The sequence below is a fragment of the Anabrus simplex genome, chromosome 1, assembly GCF_040414725.1.
Source record: "Anabrus simplex isolate iqAnaSimp1 chromosome 1, ASM4041472v1, whole genome shotgun sequence".
NCBI lineage: Eukaryota > Metazoa > Arthropoda > Insecta > Orthoptera > Tettigoniidae > Anabrus > Anabrus simplex.
In genome coordinates, this window is record NC_090265.1 from 417,567,276 (window position 1) to 417,589,149 (window position 21,874).

At 38.8% G+C, this 21,874-nt stretch overlaps 1 protein-coding gene across 2 annotated transcripts in view; it reads left to right on the forward strand.

The window, feature by feature from the left end:
• LOC136856884 (nucleolar and coiled-body phosphoprotein 1) overlaps window positions 1-21,874 on the forward strand; it is a 182,824-nt gene that overhangs the window by 64,412 nt on the left and 96,538 nt on the right. For both annotated transcript variants that reach the window (XM_067135102.2, XM_067135103.2), the window contains exon 5: window positions 16,226-16,453. In XM_067135102.2, coding sequence (XP_066991203.2) covers window positions 16,226-16,453 — 228 coding nt within the window. The remainder of the gene's footprint in view (window positions 1-16,225; window positions 16,454-21,874) is intronic.

The following is a 21,874-nucleotide window of genomic DNA, read 5'->3' on the forward strand; positions in this document are numbered from 1 at the left end:
CAAAGGATGGGTTGATGAAACTTGACTCTTCTGGCGTCTAGAATGCATTGAATAAGTTTACTTTTCCCAGTTGGTCCCATTATGTATACTCGTGTGGTCTGAAGAAATGTGAAATTTGGAGTGTAGACGTCAGTTTTACCAATGGAGGTAGGCGTTTCTCCATAGTCGCAGATGGAACGCGGTGTTGTTTCTTACATTTTGTGCATTTTGCCTTGCACCATTTAACACATTGTTGTGCATTGTATCCGTGATTAACCCTCTTAGTGCCAGGCCCGATTGCTCACAGTATGCCAAGAGTGCCAGACAGATTTAGAGAATTTTGCAGGTTCTCACTCTGTGGACTATATAGTTCACAAATATTATAACTATGACTTGAAATTTTTATTAAATGTTAACAAGAAGACATTCTTACTCCTGAACTAAATTACAGCACTAAAATGCTCTTGGGTATTTTGAAAAAAAAATATTTTCCAAACAATTTCAAAACACCAAAAGTTAAAAATCAGAAACAAAACAGAAAAAAACAGAAAATTCAACTCAACGGTAAATATTGATGACTTCTTTGAAATGCCCTATTTTAGATGAATAAACATGTAAAGTTTTACATTTTTATCTTCAATAGTTTAAGAGTTATGTACAATGGTATCGTGATATACAATTGGCATGTTCAACAATGGGATCGAACCTGGCACATGGGTTGCAGTCACGGTGACCAGATGGTGATACATGAGATTCTTTCATCTTGTGAACAATGATAAAGATCAGTTGGAATCTGTTTCTTGAGAGCATATTTCCAAACCACGGAATATAACGGGAGTTTTTGACCCAATAAGAAAATATGCTCGGCCAAAAAAAAAAAAAAAAAAACAGCAATGAAAGCCTTCATTTCAGTCAATGTAACCGGGCGCCACTGCTGTGCTCTGGTATATGGTGACAAGACATGATTTCTCATATCTGTTTGTCTCTGTAGTTATGAGATTCAATAATTGAGCCGTGAAAAATAAAATAAAAATACGCTATAGGTTTGCGTCTGACGAAGGGGCGTGTCTCGAGCTAGGAGTATCATAATAATCAGGTTAGGGTTGGTATTTTACATCTTGACCTAATTGAATTTCACGGAAAACAGGAAATTGTTGCTGTTGGATATTGTTACAGCCATCATCATCATCAGTACTGTCACTCAGACGGTCATTACCACTTTCAATGTTTACGTTCGGACAATGAGCACGTGGTTGAGTGTTTACAGAAAACTTGCTGTTATCAGTTCCAATAACACTTTCACTCTACCCTTCCTCACTTGTTGGAGGAATGAATTCCTCATCAGTCTTCATCATCCTCTTCTTCACTAAAAATGTTAAGATGTACAGCCAGTTCGTCATCGTTAACAAAATAACTTCTCCCGCTAGTCGCCATTTTACTCACGCGGCATGGAGATCATACATCGTAGATGAACACGGACTTTAGAAATTCAATGCATGATAACGAATGAATTTACCCACTATCTAGCGGCGTAGTTAAAATCTAATGACAATTATCTATGGACTCGACACATAAGATGTTGCAGTCTGACTGCCCAAGTTGTACTATCTCGTAATAGAATTGCACGCTACCCAAACAATGATGTATCGTGGTTGGCACTTTACGTGTATATACGAAACAACAATATATCATTGTCTGGCTCTCTACGGGTTAAGGCATAGAAAATATCTGTTCGTAACCTTCAGTTTCTCAATTCTCTCCCTTAAAGTTTGTTATTCTCTTATTCTTGGCCCCAGCGGCTGCTATTCACACTGAACATGCAGTATGAATTTAGTGGTCGTTTGATGTTAGATTTGGACTTAACTCGCTTGGGTGTTATTGAAATTGGCTGCTGTCGGTATGCAGACCGTAGTTCCATAAAAATCCCCTTGTATCTTTTGAGTGTTCAAGGCATTCTGAACCTCGTCATTAAGAAATTCCATTAGTCATGAATGTTGCTCTCTTAGAATTCTAATCTGTTTGGTGTGACGAAGGCAATGTCGGGGAATTCATTCTTCCATATTCGTTTTCTCCTAGAGAGGTGTGTGCTTGAATCCTTTGGTGACATTAAATTGCGAACATCAGGGTTGTCTGAAATAGCAGACTGAAGGTTTTCAAGATAACCTAAATGAGGCTGAATTATTCTGTTTTTGTCTCTGTAACATGATTGAAGAATCCTTATAGTTAGTTCGTATATGTCCTCTGTGACAGATATTCAGTCAGCCACACGTTTTGTTTTGCCGTCCGAATATCCCCATAGAAAAACTTGTTTGTTGATAGTGGATATTGTCATTTTTTTTGTCCGCCGAAGACTGGAATTGTTCCCAGAAACGTGGCCGTGCTCTGATATCCTCCGTAAATGGTTCCAACCTGATTGTCGGCAATTTAACTTCAGGCATGGCTGTGAACTAGGCAGGCAAAACTGACTGGACATAAACCCTATGTATCATTGAAGTTATTTGCTGCTAAGAATTTATTGGCCTTGCGGATTGCATGTTGGGCACTTCCTCTGTACTCTTTGCATACCTGAATGTCGCTTTCAAAGTCTTGATATATTGGTATTATTCATAATCGTCGTCGGCAATCGGATCATGAATGGTATTGTCTAAAAGAGTTAAATTCTTCAAACTTTCCTGTAGTCAATCCAAATTGTGTTCTACTTCATGAGATAGAGAGGAATCGCTATCTCCGGAGAAAAGTGAGAGATGTTGGAGTGTTGAGTAGAGTGCTTTACAGAGGTGCCAACTATTACGGATTGTCTGTAATGATTACGGATTTCACTTCGTGATTACGGCATTAGTCAAAGGGGAAATTATTACGGAAAAGCAACATTATGACGATAAAAATTAATTTCCACGGAAAAAAAAAGGAAAGAAGTAGAAATGTTCAATCCCTTAGAGCATTACTGGTCAATCCTCCTCATTTCAATGTTTGTAAGTTGGCAACTAAACATATTTGGTCGTCACTTCCTTTTGTTTCCGGCGAGCGTTGTGAAATCACAGCCTGCTACATAGATATACGCTGCTCTCTTACCTAGAATGACTTGTCATGTCGGTTGTGAGGTAGGCTCTACTCCTTGCTACTCACTACTCCATGCTCTGCTGCAATTCTGCATTCAGCTCTCTGTCCATTATGTGCGTAGAACTAGTGGTATATTTAGCGCATTTCAGTTCTAATTGTCCTCTTCGTTGATTCGAAAAGACGTGATTGGTTTTGTAGAATGAAGCCGAGCAATTGTCAAATTGCATCTTCTTCTAAGAAGACAGCACTGTTACAGAAATATCGAGACAGTTACACAAAGGAATGGCCATGCCTACTTGCGTCTCGTGTTAGTGAAAGCCACATGTTCTGCAGTGTGCGTTCACCTGATTTCTCTGTGGCTAATGGTGGATGTGATAATTGCAGACGACATGTAGAATCTAAGAAACATCACACATAAGGTGAATCAAAATTACGGAACCAGTCTGTTTCATCATTCTACGTAAAAGGTAATGAAACCACGGGGATGAATGCCGAATTGCTGTTCACATCCTTTCTTTTGGAGACTAAATTTCCGTTACCAGTTTCAGATCACGCTGAAAATTTGTTTTGATCAATATTCCCCGACTAAACTATCTCATGGTTGTGCAAGAACTAAAACCTCTGCTTTTGCAAATACAGTAGAACCTCGATAATTTGAAATCGGTTAATTCAAAATCCCGCCTAATTCGAAGAAGCTCTCGTTCCCGGAAACATGAGATATAATTTTGCATGTTATTTCAGTTGTTTAATTCGAAACACGGATAATTCGTAATTCGAAGTACAATGTCGACCCCATTACCGAAATTCAGACTTTTAATTCAAAACTGCCTTTACATTTTAAAACAATAGTATGTTACAGAGTAATTTCAACTCTAAATTTATCCGCTCCGCTTCATAATAGAACGCGCGTTCCGGAACGCGGAGGGTTAGCTTTCCGCACTTACACTCACTTCGGTGGGTCTACAGTGCGCTTCATGATTGCTAAGTTGAATGAAATCGGTATTCTTTTGTATTCAACCTTTTAAGGATCGCCGTAATATCACGCAACAGGCAGTGTGCGGGGAAACGGAATCCGCGAACACCGGCGATGCCGACAGTTGACGAAAAAACGTGGCTCATATAATAAATTCGTAGGCACCGAACAATATTGTCATTGCCGGTAAAACTGCATTGCTTTATTTTAATGCAACGCAAATGGTCATATGGTTTTAAAGGAGAAATTGCCAGCCGGGAAATCGTACAAGGGTGAGGGATGGGGGTCATCGTAGTGCGTTGCAATGCACGTGGGCACGAGATACTTTATCCCCTCGTCATAGGAAAGTTTGATAAGATACAATGTGTTAAGGGCGTCGGGCACTTTCCATGCCAGTACAAAGCATCTAAAAATGCAAACAGTACATAAATCCAAAAAGATTGCACAGGAGAACCGGCATAATTTATTCTCGTCTTTGAATTCTGGGATTTTTTTTTTTCTTTCGTTGCGTGAGGTTTTGTTTGTCAGTGATTTATCCAAGTGCATTATTTGAACATTGTAAATGCACCTTGTTGGATACATTTCGGAAATAGTTTTTTCCATGACATTTGGAAGGTTTAAACTGTGAATCAAGGTGATTGCATGTATTAATGGGTCTTAGAATACTTTATGACACGGCAAGTGTTTACATTTCTAAAGTACGAGAGAAGTGCCGTGTCGGGAAATCGTACAAGGATAGAGTCATAGGAAAGTTCGATTTGAAGGGCATCGGGTACTTTCTGTGTAAATACAAGGCATCTAAAATGCATACAGTATAGTAATCCAATTAATAAAGCACTTGCACATGGGAGCCAGCGTAGGTTTCTCCTCGTCTTTGAATCGTGCTTTTTTTTCTTCCTTTCTTTCATGCGTGAGGTTATATTTACCACTGAGATATCTGAGTGCATTATTTGAATTCTGTAAATGCACCTTCTTGGATACATTTTAGAAATTGTTCTTTTTTCATGGCATTTGAAAGGTATAAACTGTGAAGCAAGGTTAACTGCATGCAGTAACGGTCCTTAGAATATTTTGCAACGCGGCAAGGGTTGGTATTTCTGAATTGCGAATTGGCGGTCGATTCGAAATCACGTAATTCGAAGTCCGATTTTTCAGTCCCAATGACTTCGAATTAACGAGGTTTTACTGTATACAGCAAGCCCACACATACGTCCAACACAATAAAAATAGACTCCATCCACCCTAACACACACAAGAAAGCAGCATACCATAGTATGATATATAGAGCTTTTAATAAACCACTAACACAAGAAGAACTAAACAAAGAACTTAACCTGATTCACGAAATAGCCAGACAAAATGGATTCAAAAAAGAAATGATCAACAAAATCATATACAAATTAAAATTCAACCCAAATCAAAACTGATCAGAACTGACAAAACTAAGAAAGACTACGTACTATTCACTTTCAACAACCCCCACATATATCCTATAACGAACATTTTCAAGAGACGAAATCTAAAAATAGCCTACAGAACTACATATAACAACGCCAATATCCTACACAACTCCAAATCCATCAATAATAATAATAATAAGTACAGTCACTCATGAGTATATCGTATGAATTGCAACAACTGTGAAGCCAGTTATATCGGACGTACTGGGAGGAACTTTCAGATACGTTACAATGAACATATCAGTGCAATAAAAGTCATTTCTCAGCTATAGGCCAACACATTGAAGACTTCACACATAAATTTACAAACATTGAAAATGGTATGCAAATTCTAAGCACTAACCCCAAGAGCCCCTTTCTCAATATAATGGAAGAATTTTATATCAACCTATATCAATACGCCAACCCAAGCTTCAATTTAAATGAAATTACAGAAAAAGTTAACATCCTTTTCGATGCAGTCATCCCCTTCCTAAAAAACAATTACCTAAAAAGAATCAAAAAGCAAGACCCAATACAGATAAAAGAACCACCAGAAGACACCCCCCACTCCAGTCCTACTTCCCCAACAGCCGCTCCTCCTGCCCCTCCGAACGTCCCCTCCGCAGCCACAAGCACCAACTTCAGACAAACACGGAACAGTGCTCGACGTGCTGCCGAAAAACACACACCAAGTGTCAACATCTACAGTAAGTACACGCACACCCATTCCAACTTCGAAACAAACTTGGCACACGCAACATTTCTTACACTTTATTTCTATTTACAGATATAAAATACGTCCAACAACACAAAGTGAAGAAAGAAACTTTCACGCTAACAAAAAAAGCACGATATGTTGAAATCAAGTATTATAATACATATTGACATTTGATAACATTAAAACAAAGGGAAGCACGTCGCCAAATCAACTTCTTATCTACATTTATATACCGCATTTTATGGTCAATTCAGTCTTAGCATAAACTATAAGCTTTGTGTATATATCGACAAAGTCCCGCACTAAACACCGGATAACTACCTGATTTCAACATAAGTGTTCATATTACTTCAAGAAACTCAGACTATTATACCAGTAGACGAACACGGCTGATCATATAACATAGTCGTATATACAACACGCCGCAAGAATTAATCTGTACTGCAAAATGTTTTATTCATCTAACCATAAGTTTTAATGTGGAACAGTGGACACTTTATAATTCAAGAATATTGTACATTTAACATATATCACCTGTGCACATAATAGTATTGCAAAGTTTTAATTCTCATATCGATTAACGTAGCCGAAGATAAGACACCTTTATAATTTAAGAAAAATGTATTTTAACATACATCATTCATGTACATATAGTGATGTTAAGTTTTAATTATTTTAATTATCATATCAGTTATTGTAGACGATTATTTAAACCAGAAGAATTGTAATGACTATGTTTTCGCCCAAATCATATGACATTCTTATTGTGATGTTTCAATTGCATATTGTGATTATCAGCTGAAGATGACCTTCACAAGGTCAAAACCGGTACTGTAGAACAATGGTGTGTAAATATATGTATTGATTAGGTGGAAGCTTCTAAACTTCATATTTGTGAATATAATCAATACGGAGATGAAACTTACAGATTATGATCTCTTTTACATACCTGCCAACTTTCCCGTCTTAGGCGGGAGACTCCCGATTTGACGGTTTTTCGCGCCTCCTTATTATTCTATTATTTCTCCCGATTTTAGTTTTTTTGGTGAACTTTAAACATTTGTTTTCAAATCCTCCTATTTCAGATTTTTACGCAAGTGCCCGGAAGTCCTCGGCTCATTGGCTGCTTTCAAATGAAATATCGACGTTTATTAATTCGAGAACTGCGCGCGAATGTGCGATGTTTATTAATACCTGTATATCGCGATGCTTATATCGATTGTCATCTCTCGTTCTCGCATGCTATGTGTTTGTTCACATCAGTCTAGTCGATTCTAGAGACTAGTCGCTAGATTTGGAGTACTTTTAAGTAATTTAGTGACAGAATTTCAAAGATAGCAACTAGTGACTTTTCTAGAGATTTTAGGAGCCATTTGGAGACAATTCTGGCGAATTTTAATTTATTACTTGATAGAAACATAGCGCTCGCATAATCGCGTGGGCGCGTAATGCAATATATTAATGTATGAATGAATTTGCTAAGTAATGGCATCTGTGTGCATTACTGATTCACACATGTGGAGTATGAGTTCATACTATTTTCAGAAGACTTATCAGACATCGATATCTCGCTTGTATACAGTACTTCCTGTGGGGGAATAGAGAAGTGTAATTTTTAAGCCTTGTAGCCTCGTGTAGAAACAGTTGTGTTTTGAGACAATAAGTGTTACACTTCGTAATATAGTCTACCATAGTACTCCTGTATTGCGCAAGACATGTAGAATAAGCATTTTTGACCAGTTGTATCTCCTGATTCCTCCCGATTTTTCCTGATTTTCGAATCTAAATCTCCTGATTTTTGGTTTTGTTACGTTGGCAGTTATGCTTTTATATGTTCCATAACAGGCCTATGTTTGTACAGTCGATCACCTTGAATTTGTAAGGAATTATCACTGAAGTGAGGAAACTGTAGGATTGCTTTGTAGTGGTTACAAGACATCAACTGGGAAAAGATGGGTGTGTGAATAAGAGGATTTGTAGACCAGTACTTGTCTATTTTATGCTTGTTTACATGGCCCATAAGCAAACTAATTCCTAGAAACAGATACATTTCATGAACCGTGGCATCATTCCATTTCTATGCTCGGGCTTGGGGTGAAATGCTGGTCTTCCTATTCATAAATTGTGACTGATATAAAGTAGTTTCTGTAGCTATTTTCTGTACTAATGTCACTAGGAATAATTTTTTGAAAATGGCAATTTCTGAAGAACGTGGCAGCTGTAAGACCTCATCCTCACTTTCATTTGAGTCGTCACCACTTGAATTACTTCCAGATATATCGCCTTCATCAGTCTTCGTTTACTGAACAATCACTTTCATCATTCATAAGAATTTCACGAACTGTATCGTCACTTGTAAGCAAGTCAGCTCGTCTTGGCGCAGCCATTTTCATCTGTTTGCAATTGACTCGCTAAAGCTGAAGACATCTGCTTAAAAATATTTCATTTCCAGTGCTCCCCGTGATAATAATAACCTAACAACTTCAGAAAATTGCCAACAGATGTCGGGAGCTATCCATTTTTCAGTCGTCCAAAGACATACAGATACGAAGATATATCACTTTAAATTCCGACACGCAATATATTGCGCCGTAACCACAACGGCACTTACCGCTACATGCAATATATTGCGCCGTGACCTTCAGGGAATTAAGTAAGGCCACGGCTGCTACCTTCCCATTCCTAGGCCTTTCCTGTCCCAATGTAGCCATAAGACCTATCTGTGTCGGTGCGACGTAGAATAAATAGCAAAAAAGGAAACTCTGGTAAAAGTAATGGAGTGGTTCGGACGTTGTGACAGGGATTAGTTTTTTTCTGGACCCTTTAAATCTGTATAAACTGAGTCTTTCCTTTAACAGAGTTTTCCATGGTCACAATGTCATCTCTGTACAGATCTTACGTATTTCTTCCAATGTTGATTTATGTTGTAGTTTTCTGTGAGGATGTGTTGCACCTTAGTTCTTTATGTTCTTGGTGTATATTGTAATGTTCTAACGTTGGCGTATACCTTGTCTGCTCTTCCCTTTCTTGTACAATGTTTATTATGTGCATTATCTTTCTTTGTCCATTTATCTGTTTTGACCTGACATTGGCTGAAATCTGTTCTTTAACTTGATAATAGCTTTTAGTGTTGCCATTCTCCTTTTTTAAATTCTTTTTAACGAGTTGTGTTTCGTGAGTTATCCTGGGTTTCAAGGCTGCAGATAATTTTCTCACAATACATTGTCTTCTAATTCCATTTTTTATATCATGTTCTTCAATCATGATCACTTTTTCATTACATACATTTGGAAATTTTCTCCTCTCCATGTCTTCATTTTTATGGTTCATTTTCTTGAAAGTGACATTACATTTATCCATCACTAGTTAAACCATCCATTTCCCGGGGATATTGAAGGTTCGTAGGTCTTGAAATTAAGCCTCGGCCAGAGTCAATGGTAATGCATAAGTCTCAACTCAGGGCATGGACATTCGACGAGTATGTACCGTATTTCACGGCATAATCGTCGCCACCGCGTAATCGTCGCATCCTTTATTTTCAATACAAAAATCGGACTTTAAACCTTTAATTACATAATCGTCGCACGTCCAAATTTTGTTCACTAATCTGGTTAAAAGGTAAATGGAACTGCAACGTAAGTTGCACATGAATGCGCAATTTAAATACGTGTATGGTTTATGGGCAATTTGGCAACACAGTCACGTTTGCGACATGTTGCACAACGTATAAATAAATAATACCGGTATATGTATGACGCATGGCTTACCGGTAGACTATTGGCAGTTTGACAAGGTGGTCGCGAGACAGTGTACTATTTATTCACCACCTACATATTATGCTTACCGTTAGGCTATCGGCAGTTTGACAACGTGGTCGCGAGACAGTGTACTATTTATTCACCACTTACATATTATGAGTTCCCATTTGAAATACGTAAGGCTGTAAGTTATCGCTTATCGGCAACGTCGCCAGGAAATACCGGCTAGGTAGGTTGAATGGACCTCGCACCAGTCCTCAGATACAGGTAAAATTCCCTGACCCGGCCGTGAATTGAACCCGAGGCCTCCGTGTAAGAGGCAAGCACGCTACCCCTACACCATGGGGCCGGCTCCTGTGTTATTGCGCACGAAGTGAAATCCAAGACGATAACGCAGATTTCCACGGAATTATTCAGCCGAATTATTTACGATGTCTCAGTTGTCATCGCTAGACTCTTATCTTACTACTACGTCATAAGTGTCCGGGCATGGGATGAAAACTTTTATCCATGCAGTCAAGATAATTATTATCCAATGCTATTAAAGTTTTATTTTATAAACTCGTCAGTAATGTAATGTAAAATCATCAATAACTGGGAAGAAATATTAACCTAATTACCGTATGTTTAAAAGAAATTGAAAAAAATGAATGTTTGTTACTGACGTCTCGGAATACAGTCAACTATACAGTAGATCTACACCGCGCTAGCTAGAGCTCCGGTTTGCGAGCTTTGTGCAAGCGCAGTAGTGTGTTGCAACCAACGAGCTAAACTGATAAATTGTTGCATGCTTCCTTGCTGCCTAACAGTATTGGTTGCTCTGGAATGGATAGATCACAGATGCATTTATTTGTTTCAGATTTACGTGATTACTGTAGACATGTGTGCGTGAGAATTTAAGTTTTTAATTTGTGTTTTGGGTGTTTGCAGAAATAATTTGTTTTAATAGTGAACAATTACGGAAAGTCATTTATATCGCAAAACATTAACGTGTGAAGCATTTATAAGCGATTATGGGTAAATATAGAAACTATTCTGCGGGCTTCAAGCTAAGCGTAATTGCCTTCGCTGAACAGCACGGGAACAGAGCTGCAGAAAGAAAATTTTCTGTGAGTGAAAAGTTGGTGCCTGACTGGCGGAAAGTAAAAAACAAGCTAAAAAGCACAAACCCTTCTAGACGCTCGTTTAGAGGTCCTAAAACAGGGAAGTTTCCTATAATTGACGAAGAAGTGTTTAGGTACGTCAGTGAAATATGTAACAATGGCTGCAGTGTATCATATGAAATGTTACAAATTAAGGGACAGGAGGTAGCGCGCAAACACAACATACCGGTAACTCAGTTTAAGGCGACTCGTGGGTGGATTAAGGGGTTCATGCGACGACACAATCTGTCAGTGCGAAGGAGAACAACACTAAGCCAAAAGTTGCCTGCTGATTACACGGACAAGATTGTAAATTTTCACCGATTTGTCATACGTTTGCGCAAGGAAACTTCGTACTTGCTTTCTCAAATCGGTAATGCCGATCAGACTCCAATCTTTTTTGATACGCCTCGCAACAGCACTATTGCGCTAAAAGGATCACAGAGTTTATTAATGAAAACCAGCGGTAGTGAGAAGTTGCGATGCACGGCAATGCTAGCCATTACAGCTGACGGGAAAAAGTTGCCGCCTTACATCATTTTCAAGAGGAAAACGATGTCTAAGAATATACAGTTTCCCCGTGGAATTCATGTACGAGTGCAACCAAAGGGTTGGATGGACATAGAACTTATGCTGGACTGGGTTAAAACTGTGTGGAATAGAAGACGTGGTGCACTAATAAAACAACCAGCTCTGCTTGTTTTAGATAGTTTCCGAGGTCACCTCGTGAACGAAGTGAAGCAATTTCTCACTACAAATAAGACACGACAGATAGTCATTCCTGGTGGCCTAACATCTGCTTTGCAGCCACTAGACGTATGTGTTAATAAACCCTTTAAAGACCACTTACGTCGATTTTACAACGAGTGGATGATGAGCGGCGATCAGCAATTGACGCCTGCCGGAAATATCAGGCGTCCACCCTTGGACTTGTTATGCTCGTGGGTGAAGAAGAGTTGGGATCTTATACCACCTGAACTAGTCTCCAAGAGCTTCAAAAGGACTGGGATTTCGAATCCACTAGACGGTTCCGAAGATGACGCAGTGTGGCAGGGAGACGAAGAATCTGATACTGGTATTAGCAGAGGCGAGGACGGCGCATCAGATAGCGAAACCTGCGATAGTGACACCGAAGATTTGGAATAAATTGCGTACCGGTAAGTCCGCATTTCACAACAAAGCAATAATTTTTTGCAAGTGTAATATTTTAACTTTAATACTCAAATTAATGACAAATTAACTTAATACGTTCATTTTTATTTTCAGGTTGGAAAAACGTTCGCCGAATTGTTGCGAAAAATTATGAATTTTGTTTTAGACTATTTTAATTATTTTGATGTATAAATGCGAGTATTACGTGCATCTTAAATTTGTATCAAATACAATTTAGTTATAAATACATTTTTTGAGTAATACAAATACTGGTATTAAATATTCATTGTATAATGGTCGCACCCTACAATTTTTTTCGAAAATTTTGGTATAAAAAGTGCGATTATTATGCCGTGTGCAGTTCTACTTGCATTTAACACAAGATCCTTATTATTGTAATAAATAATTGTTCATCAGATTATGCAAGACTAAAATATACCTTATTTAAATAAGAAAATATCAAATGTTAGTTTCTTGGAAGGCTCTTCCCAATTTAATGAAATCATGATACTTATGCTAATACAATAATATTTACAATGTAGGATGATAGGATAATAATTAGATAAATGAAATTAAAATCTTTGTTGGCTGATATTTATATAATTCACCATCATTAAAATCTCGATTAAAATTGAAAATTCTACCTTGATGGAAACAAATATGGAATTCGGTGAAGGCTTATTCTCACTCAGAAAAATTAATTCATTATTATTGTCTGCCCATTATAAAATAATAAAGTGAAAAATATCTCACTTGTTTCTATCGTTCATTTATCCAAGATTTCATCTTTCAGTGCCTTATCATTCTATCGCTCTTTTCATAAATTGCCTAAGTGCTAATCAACTTGAGTTTCCTAACAGTGATCTGTCATCAACAGGACCATCCTTAAAAATGCGATCATCCAATATTTAAAAGATATGATAGTTGGATTCAGCAATGATTCAATTGAAATAAAACTGCATGCGCCAGGAACACACGTTCACCACCTAAAAGAATGCACAATATCTAGCTGATACTACATAATATGGTCTAAAAATGATTGATGGCATCTGGTTTCGCTGGAACTGTCCTGCTGAAAAAGTCGTGAAGGTCTACTATCTATAAAGGTTCATACTACAAGCAACTAAACAATGAGCACAACCTACATTACACCAGGTGATGATAAATTGATCGATATGACATCCTACTATATCCATATGTTTATTTAATGTCGAAGACCTCTTGTTGCTAATTATTTGTTCAAGATATATTTGATATCCGTGCCATATCATGCCGTAAAATAGTGTCTCGATCATACGCCAATCTACTCATAACCTTCGGATTTGTCACACAGCAAATTAATAACAACGTTAATGCTTGCCTATCTCGGATTCTTAACTTGTGTGATGAACGCTTAAATCCACTTCTCAATCCTAAGTTCATTGAAAATCTCAAAACTTTGCTTCATACTACCTATTCTCGAACGAACCCATTTATTATAACATTATTTCACCATTAAACCCTTTCTCGACGACCCTATCCTCATATTATTCACCATAATTCATGTGCACAACACACAATCACAATTACTTACCCCAAGAAAATCACAAGCATCTGTCAGAACCATACCATCGTTACAAACCTATCACAATCATCACGATACCAATATTACGTAATATGCGCAACTGCACAATGTACGCACAAAATATTACCACAAGAAGACCTTTTTAAAATAGACATTACATCACTTCACCTTACAAAAATATTCATGCAGTGCTCGTATGGTTTAAATTACAAAGACAATGCCTCCTTTCATTTGCAGTAAACATAAAGAAATTCCGAGTAATTCACGGTAAAATGCGCAGTCTACGAGTTAATTCTCGCATTGGACAAGTGGTCTCAATACCTTTGCATCAGACTTAACCGTAATCACGAGTATAACTGGGGATTTGACGATTGCTTTAGGTCACTCAAGCTGTTTCAATATCACTTCATCATGAAAATACACCGGGCGAGTTGGCCGTGCGCGTAGAGGCGCGCGGCTGTAAGCTTGCATCCGGGAGATAGTAGGTTCAAATCCCACTCGGCACCCCCGAAAATGGTTTTCCGTGGTTTCCCATTTTCACACCAGGCAAATGTTGGGGCTGTACCTTAAGGCCACGGCCGCGTCCTTCAACTCCTAGGCCTTTCCTATCCCATCGTCGCCATAAGACCTATCTGTGTCGGTGCGACGTAAAGCCCCTAGCAAAAAAAAAATCATGAAAATAAAATAAAATCTACACTACCACTATGCAACTACAAGATAGAGTAAAGATGAAATCTTGGGTTCTCATCAATGAACATCATGTAATACTGCTCTCAATCCTCCGTTCCATCGGTCATGGTTTGGCATTCATTTCAGCATCATCTCCCGGGCCTGTTAGGATGCTAAACCCTTTAAGCTCTCATATTTGCTGTCATCATCACATCACAGGAATAGTCTTCATACATTATGATTCCAAGGACCTGAAACTTGTAAAATAGAATTAGTATGGTGATCTAGGTATTACATAATTTCCCACTATTATTCCTGAAAACTCTCCTTATTTAACAAGAAGTGCGGAATTGTTATTAAATGCAATGTAATTATCTCCTTAATACGTCTCGTAATATTTCCTTTGAATTCTATTATTCCGAATACCCTTACTCGACGCGTGTATGGCTATTGGATCAACCCTCAGTCTCAGTTTTTCTCATTACAATACAATTATTCATAAAAACAAAAGTTAATTTCAAAATTGTTACATTAATAATGTTGGTCCGCGTTTCATATCTTAGGCTAAGTTCGTTAACTTGTAACTTCTCTTCCATATGTTTTTGACATTTGAGGAAATGAATTCCGAGATAACACCATCTCTTCTGATTAGTCAGATGCACGAAGGAACACTTCACCATTTGTTTGTCTTCATGACGTATGCAGTCGATTTATTTTCTTCAGCGCCTTCTTGATCCTTTAAGCTATAACGTCAAGTCATGGCCTCCGCCGCGTCATTACTGGATCTGAAGATCATATGGTAGACTTGCCTTTTCATACTGTTTAAAATGTAAACTTCACTTGCTAGCCTCAGTTCATATATTAAATAATATCTCACGACCGTAAGCATCCGGTGACCACGGGGTTCTGAGCTTACGAATCTCCGTTCTTATTTTGTATTCATCCAATTTCTTATTTGAATAAGCAAGTTATTTCCGGCTATTTGACATAACTGGATATTACAACTGGATTTCCAGTTGCTGGACATATTTTCCGAGTGAATCTGGTTGATCATTCCCTTAGCATAAGTTTCAAAGGCTCATCAGCTGACCCACATGCCATTGAATGGTTATACTAGGTTATTGAACTTTACCCTTGGTTCTTCATTTGGTAAGTAGTCTGTTTTCAGTGATAAGTGACACTTATTTTGGGTGCTTAAGCTCTTTTTTTATATTTTTTTTGGGTGCTTAAGCTCTTTTTTATATTTTTTAATAGCAGTTTGGTTTACAATAGTTGTTAGTGTCCAGACTTACATCTTGTGTAATAATAGTAGATAATTTCACCCTGTGGTGAGAATGTTGACTATATTTTTCCAGGTTTTACTATTTTGTGTTTTGATAATATTTGGTAATAGTGAGGAAAGGAATAGTAAACTACCTCACTCCTTAGCTTGCCTAGTACACGTCATTTTGGCTCTCACATTGGTTTTTGCGGTTTCCATATGATCGCATATTCTTTGGTGCTGCTATTTGAAGATCCAATCAGCCTCTGGCCTGATGACTTGACAGACCATTACCTGCTTGTTAAGTAGGGATACTAGCTAAAAATTAAATTAATCTTGTTGATTATACTGTGGGATTTTTTTTTGGGGGTGTGTTTTCTTGCGTTATATTATGTGGAATAACGTTTGGTGTACCTTCCTACTAGTAACTAAAATTTAGTATAGTTACAAATAACTTAAGGTTGTTTGAAGGGTAGTTTAAGGACATACGTCATTCTGTTATTTCAGTTCCTAGCAAAGTTCAGTCCAAGCCAAAAGGATCTGTACCTGCTAAAATTCCAACACCTCAAGTTAAGAAGACAAAGAAGTCCTCAGACTCCAGTGAAGAAGATTCTTCTGAAGAGGATACTAAGGTTCCACCTAAATCTCCTGCTAAACCAGTAACCCCCAGCAAGCCTGTCACAAAGGGTCATACACAAGCAAAACAAGAGGAGAGCAGTTCTGAAGACTCTGACTGTAAGTATTCTCATTTAGTACTATGATAGTGATCTTCCTTCATAATTCAGCCTTTACTTGTGTCATTGCTGAACCAGAAATTTAGAATGTTGGGTATCAGATTCATTAAAGCCATTCATTTCACCTGTAGTGTTTAGGTAATTGTCTTGTGTTGAAATAACTCTGCAATGAGGTGAATGATAGTTATAAACTTAAATTTGTATGCTGTAGAACAATGATCATCTCCACATTTTCACGCGCTGCCAAAATTGCAGAGCAGCTCAATTATCAATTTATCATTTATCAAACCTGGGGATACCGGAGAGGGACAGACGAAAATATTTTATTTGCAGGAACTTAGTTCATTTTATGTAGAATTACAAGAAAAACAGGTTAGTATCAAGAGACATGTCGTGCATGAAATTGATATATCATAGCCCCTAATGATGCAGTTTTAAATGCGAGACAAAAAAAATGACAGTATTTTAACAGACCATCCTTTACCCTTTTGATGCCAGGCTGTAAGTCGTAGTTGCGCTAAGAATGCCAAGACAATTTTAATGAAAACGCTGACACTGAAGAAAGATATTCTCCTACTTACATTTTTGGAGGTAAATCCCTGTTCTTTTTTTCCGTAGCACACAGGAGAATAGACAACATGCAGTATGACTATAACTGCAATAGAATTTCATTTTCTTCGTTTAAAAGTGTACAAATTTTGTATTTTTAAAAAAATTCATAATGTGACCGAATTTTTACATTTATAGTATATTTTTACCATGGGTATGATACTTTTGTGAAAAGATTCAGATAATTTTAAATAAAAATAATGTTTTACACAATTCTTCGTGGTACGCTTTGAGAGTTTGTAATTTTTATAAAATTACATGCGCGCTGGTTAAACACGCAATAACCTCTTCTTTACTTCACTTGTCAGTCGATAAATTATTCTCTAACGAATCACTTATGTTAAATCATTATGTATTATCATCTTTCATTTACTTATCCATCCTTACACTATTGAAAGTAAATAAACAAATGAGATAACAAGTGACACAAAGCCGCATAGTGCACGGCTCCCAAGCGTACAATGCATCGAAAGAAAGCCTTTATAAAAATATGATATCAATATCGCATTTTATAGATATTTCCAGAGAGTAAAAGCTTAAGTCTTTCCGGCAGTATAACTTATGCTGCCCGTGCAGCAGAAATTGTGGATACAGATGAAAGAAAAACGAGGCTAACAGATCAGCCCCCATCATATCACTTATACTGCCACCGTGCAGCAGGAATTGTAGGTACACACAAAAGGAAAGCATGGTTAACAGTTCAGCCCCCCCCGCATCATTTTTAGCAGCAGCTCGCGGCCACACGGCACTGAGTTAATGCATTACGGAAGTGTATCGGCAAGGATGACCCAAATGTCAAATCATTTCACATGTAGAGAGAAAGGAATGTGGAAGGAACACAATGGACTGAATGTAATGGCAGATCATTGTGGGGTTTTAGGGCAATATTGCTAGCATCTCACCTAGAGGCTCTGGAGATTTTTACCCGGATCTGAGGGCTGGTTCAAGGTCAACTCGGTCTGCATGATAACAGTTGACGAGCTGTTAGACGGTGGGATGATGGCCCCAGTCTAGAAAGCCAAGATTAATGGCTGAGAAGATTCATTGTGCTGACCACTTGTCACCTCGTAATCTACAGGCCTTTGCTGAGCAGTGAGAGGGTGAAGCCCATTAGGTCTGCTGCACCATGGCGTTTGTGTGGGGAGAGGGAACAGTAGAAATAAGTGACTAGGACAAATACGAAAACATAATAGACAATGAAAATCTTCTTCCACTGCTGTCTTCAAATAGGCTCTCTAGTCATCAATCTCACACATGGATGTAAGAGAACGGTTTTCTTTGCTACTGTAAGAGTTTCAAGGGCATTTCTTGTACGATGTGTGTGACAGTCTGCCTTTCAATGCCACAGATACAACATTGTGAAATTCTTCTTTACTGTGCAGAACTTCCCACAATACTATACTGTGGTTGATCCACAATCTATTGTTCTGATCCTATCTTTTTAGGCTAATCAAACTCAGGCACCTTCTCGATTGTGCATGGCATTTCTGAACTTGTGAAGGGGCAAGCATTTTACATCTCTCAAACCGGTTCAGTTGTTAGCTATAAGATTCTCAGGTCAAGTTAGGTCAGGAGAAATCCTGTTACCATATGCGAGAGTACACGGTACATCATGCAACTGTCCGGGCGAGGTTTGGGTGGCCAGTACCAATCCTGAAAACCTAAGGATGAACCAACGTCTGTGGGCAGAACGAGTTCCCCTTGGGTGGTTTGATGAAACCTTAGTGCAGGAAATAGCACATTAAATCATCAACGAACTGCTATCCTGCAGATGTGGCATAGGACTGCTAAAGGTTAAGGGAGGAAAAACTCTCGAAAGAAGGCCTATCAAGTCAGCTGGAAGAGTTCTTTGCAAATTGCTTTCAACCAAAGAATGAGCCTCGGAGCGAAAGATAACTCACCTGAACACCTAACTTTGAGTACTTCAGAAGTGCTTGCTCCACCACTGAGAAACTGGTATGCAAACTGCATTTGGTGGCTGTTTTCTTCGGTTTGGATTGAGTGTAACACCACATGACAGGGAAAGCTGGTTTTTATTGCAAATTTTTTGCTCTTTCTATTCCGTGTGGAGGGTGTGTTCACAATACCATGTACAGGAATATGGGGAACCTCTTGTAACTGTGTTTGCGATTGCCATAAACACGTCGTCGTTGCTGCGGGTTAGGGAGTAATACCATCGCTCTATGCGGACGTTTTTGCACCTGCATTGTAGCTCCACTGAGCGAGTTGGCCCTGCAGTTAGGTGCGCGTAGCTTGAGCTTGCATTGAGGACATAGTGGGTTCGAACCCAATAGTCGGCAGCCCAGAAGATGGTCGTAACCCCACAGTCAGCAGCCCCGAAAATGGTTTTCTGTGGTTTAGCATTTACACACCAGGCAAATGCTGGGGTTGTACCATAATTAAATCCACGGCCACTTCCCACTCCTAGCTCTTCTCTATTCTGTCATCGCCATAAGGCCTATCTGTGTCAGTGTGACAAAGCAAATAGGGGGAGGAATGGGGAGAGAGGAAAAACCATTACAGCTCTCAAAATATGGCAGTCACAGAGCGACAGTTACAGCAAGCTCTCATGGGAATGTAACATTAGAGAATAGAACATCGCTTCTGGTATTCAATGGTCAAGACCTCTGTTCACTTCTGCCAGATGTGCACTCATCTGCGTCTTGAGCTTTATGTAGGGAGAGTCACTCTTCCTGTAGTAGACATGTGCCGGTGTCTTGAGGTTCCTTTTCAATAATAAGATTGTGGTAGCTGATCGCACTGTTCTCCTACGCTTTTATAGGGCACATTGGTAGCTTTCCGTACAAGTCCCATAGCCAGCTTGCTTTTCCGAGTCTGGTGTACCTCTCTTACATCTGAGACTCGAGCAAGTGCTGTTTTCATATTGCTTATCCATGGACAACACATCCAGATGAATTATGTCTCCATGGAATTCGGACAGTGTTTGAAAACCTTGTGGTTCTTTGCTTTTCAGAGTGTGTAGTAATGTGCCTCCGTGGACAGTACATCGCCCTGACATCCTGGAACTGCACACCGGCCCTAAAGGCAACTTGGACCGGGCGAGTTGGCCGTGCGCGTAGAGGCGCGCGGCTGTGAGCTTGCATCCGGGAGATAGTAGGTTTGAATCCCACTATCAGCAGCCCTGAAGATGGTTTTCCGTGGTTTCCCATTTTCACACCAGGCAAATGCTGGGGCTGTACCTTATTTAAGGCCACGGCCGCTTCCTTCCAACTCCTAGGCCTTTCCTATCCCATCGTCGCCATAAGACCTATCTGTGTCGGTGCGACGTAAAGCCCCTAGCAAAAAAAAAAAAAAAAAGGCAACTTGGGCGCCTCCATTCATTGGAGGGTCTTGGGGTGTGTTGCAAATAGCTTAATATAATTATTTCTTGAAGACTGCAATACCATTGAAAATGGCTTGGTATCTTTGGCCAGATTTCAGGAAACTGCTTGGTACTAATAGGGTTAGAGTGGAAACAGGCAACTTTGGTCTTAGTTGTGCTTAGTTGAAGTCTCCATTTTCAAAAGTCTCCCAGGACAGAGAGATCATTTGTAGGGTGCTAAATAGTTTATTATGTCACCTATTCAATACATTAGAAATTTTAAACATTAGGAATTTATCATTATTTCCATATGAGACATGTTTTGCCCTTCCTTGAGGGCATCATCAGTCATAGTACTACCTCAAGGCATAAATCAGGTACCTGATTTGTAATTAAATTGTAAATACTAACATATAAAATTGACATATTACAGTGGGAAAGTCAAGAGAAAAACACTGTTCAATGATGATATAGATAACAATATATCAGCCGTTGGTTGTAATTATCAGTTGTGGAGGATAACAGCATCAAAATGTTAGGGTATGTCCTACAAAGGATGAGTTAACATATGAACATGGGGCAGTTTAAGGGAAAGATAAGTGACTTGATCTAATAGTAAGACCACAGGGTATTTGACAGTATCCAGTAGCAGTGGTCCATATGAAGTATTGATGTTATATTCTTGGAAATGTTGGTAACTGTTACTAAAATCTCATTAGTAAGATCAAGAATCTGGGAAGGTAGCTGCTTTCAGGGAAATAGGGCCCTGCAACAATATTCAGGATAGAAAGAGAGAGCAAATCTAGGCAGTGTGCTATGAGGTGGTGTGAGTGGAGCAAAATGAAGCCCGATTAACCAGCTTTTTTTTGAAATTTTGTTCCATCACTTTATGTGATTTATGTACATATTCTTCATAAAATTAGAACACAATTGTTACCTGAAAATATTGAAAAGTTGCCAGCTGTAAATTTCTTCCATAATCATTGAGTTTACCTTAAATTATAAGTACCCCTTGTGGGTGAGGGATGCGGACGAAAAATACACCCATGATATCCCCTGCTTGTTGTGAGAGGAGACTAAAAGGGGCAACCAAGGGATGATTTTATTAGAACCATGAAACTACTTTTGATTAGTACCATCTTGCGGGAAACACCATGGGTCGCCTTTACTTGCGAGTAGTACCACTATATTAGGTACACCAGAGGTTTGTGATTAGTAGCAACAGAGAGGGGTTCACTGTGGGTTTCCAGTACCTGTGATTAGTATCATTGTGAGAAACATCACGGATCTGGGCGTTGCCTATGATTAGTACCACTATATGAGCGACACCGTAGGTCTGCGTTGCCTGTGATTAGCACCCACCATATCAGGAACACCACGGGAATACCGGCGTCCATTATTAGGACACGTAGGTGAGGAACACCATCGGTTTGCGTTGCCTATGTGTGGGAGCATTATGTGAGAAGCACAATAGTTCTGCGTTACCTGTGC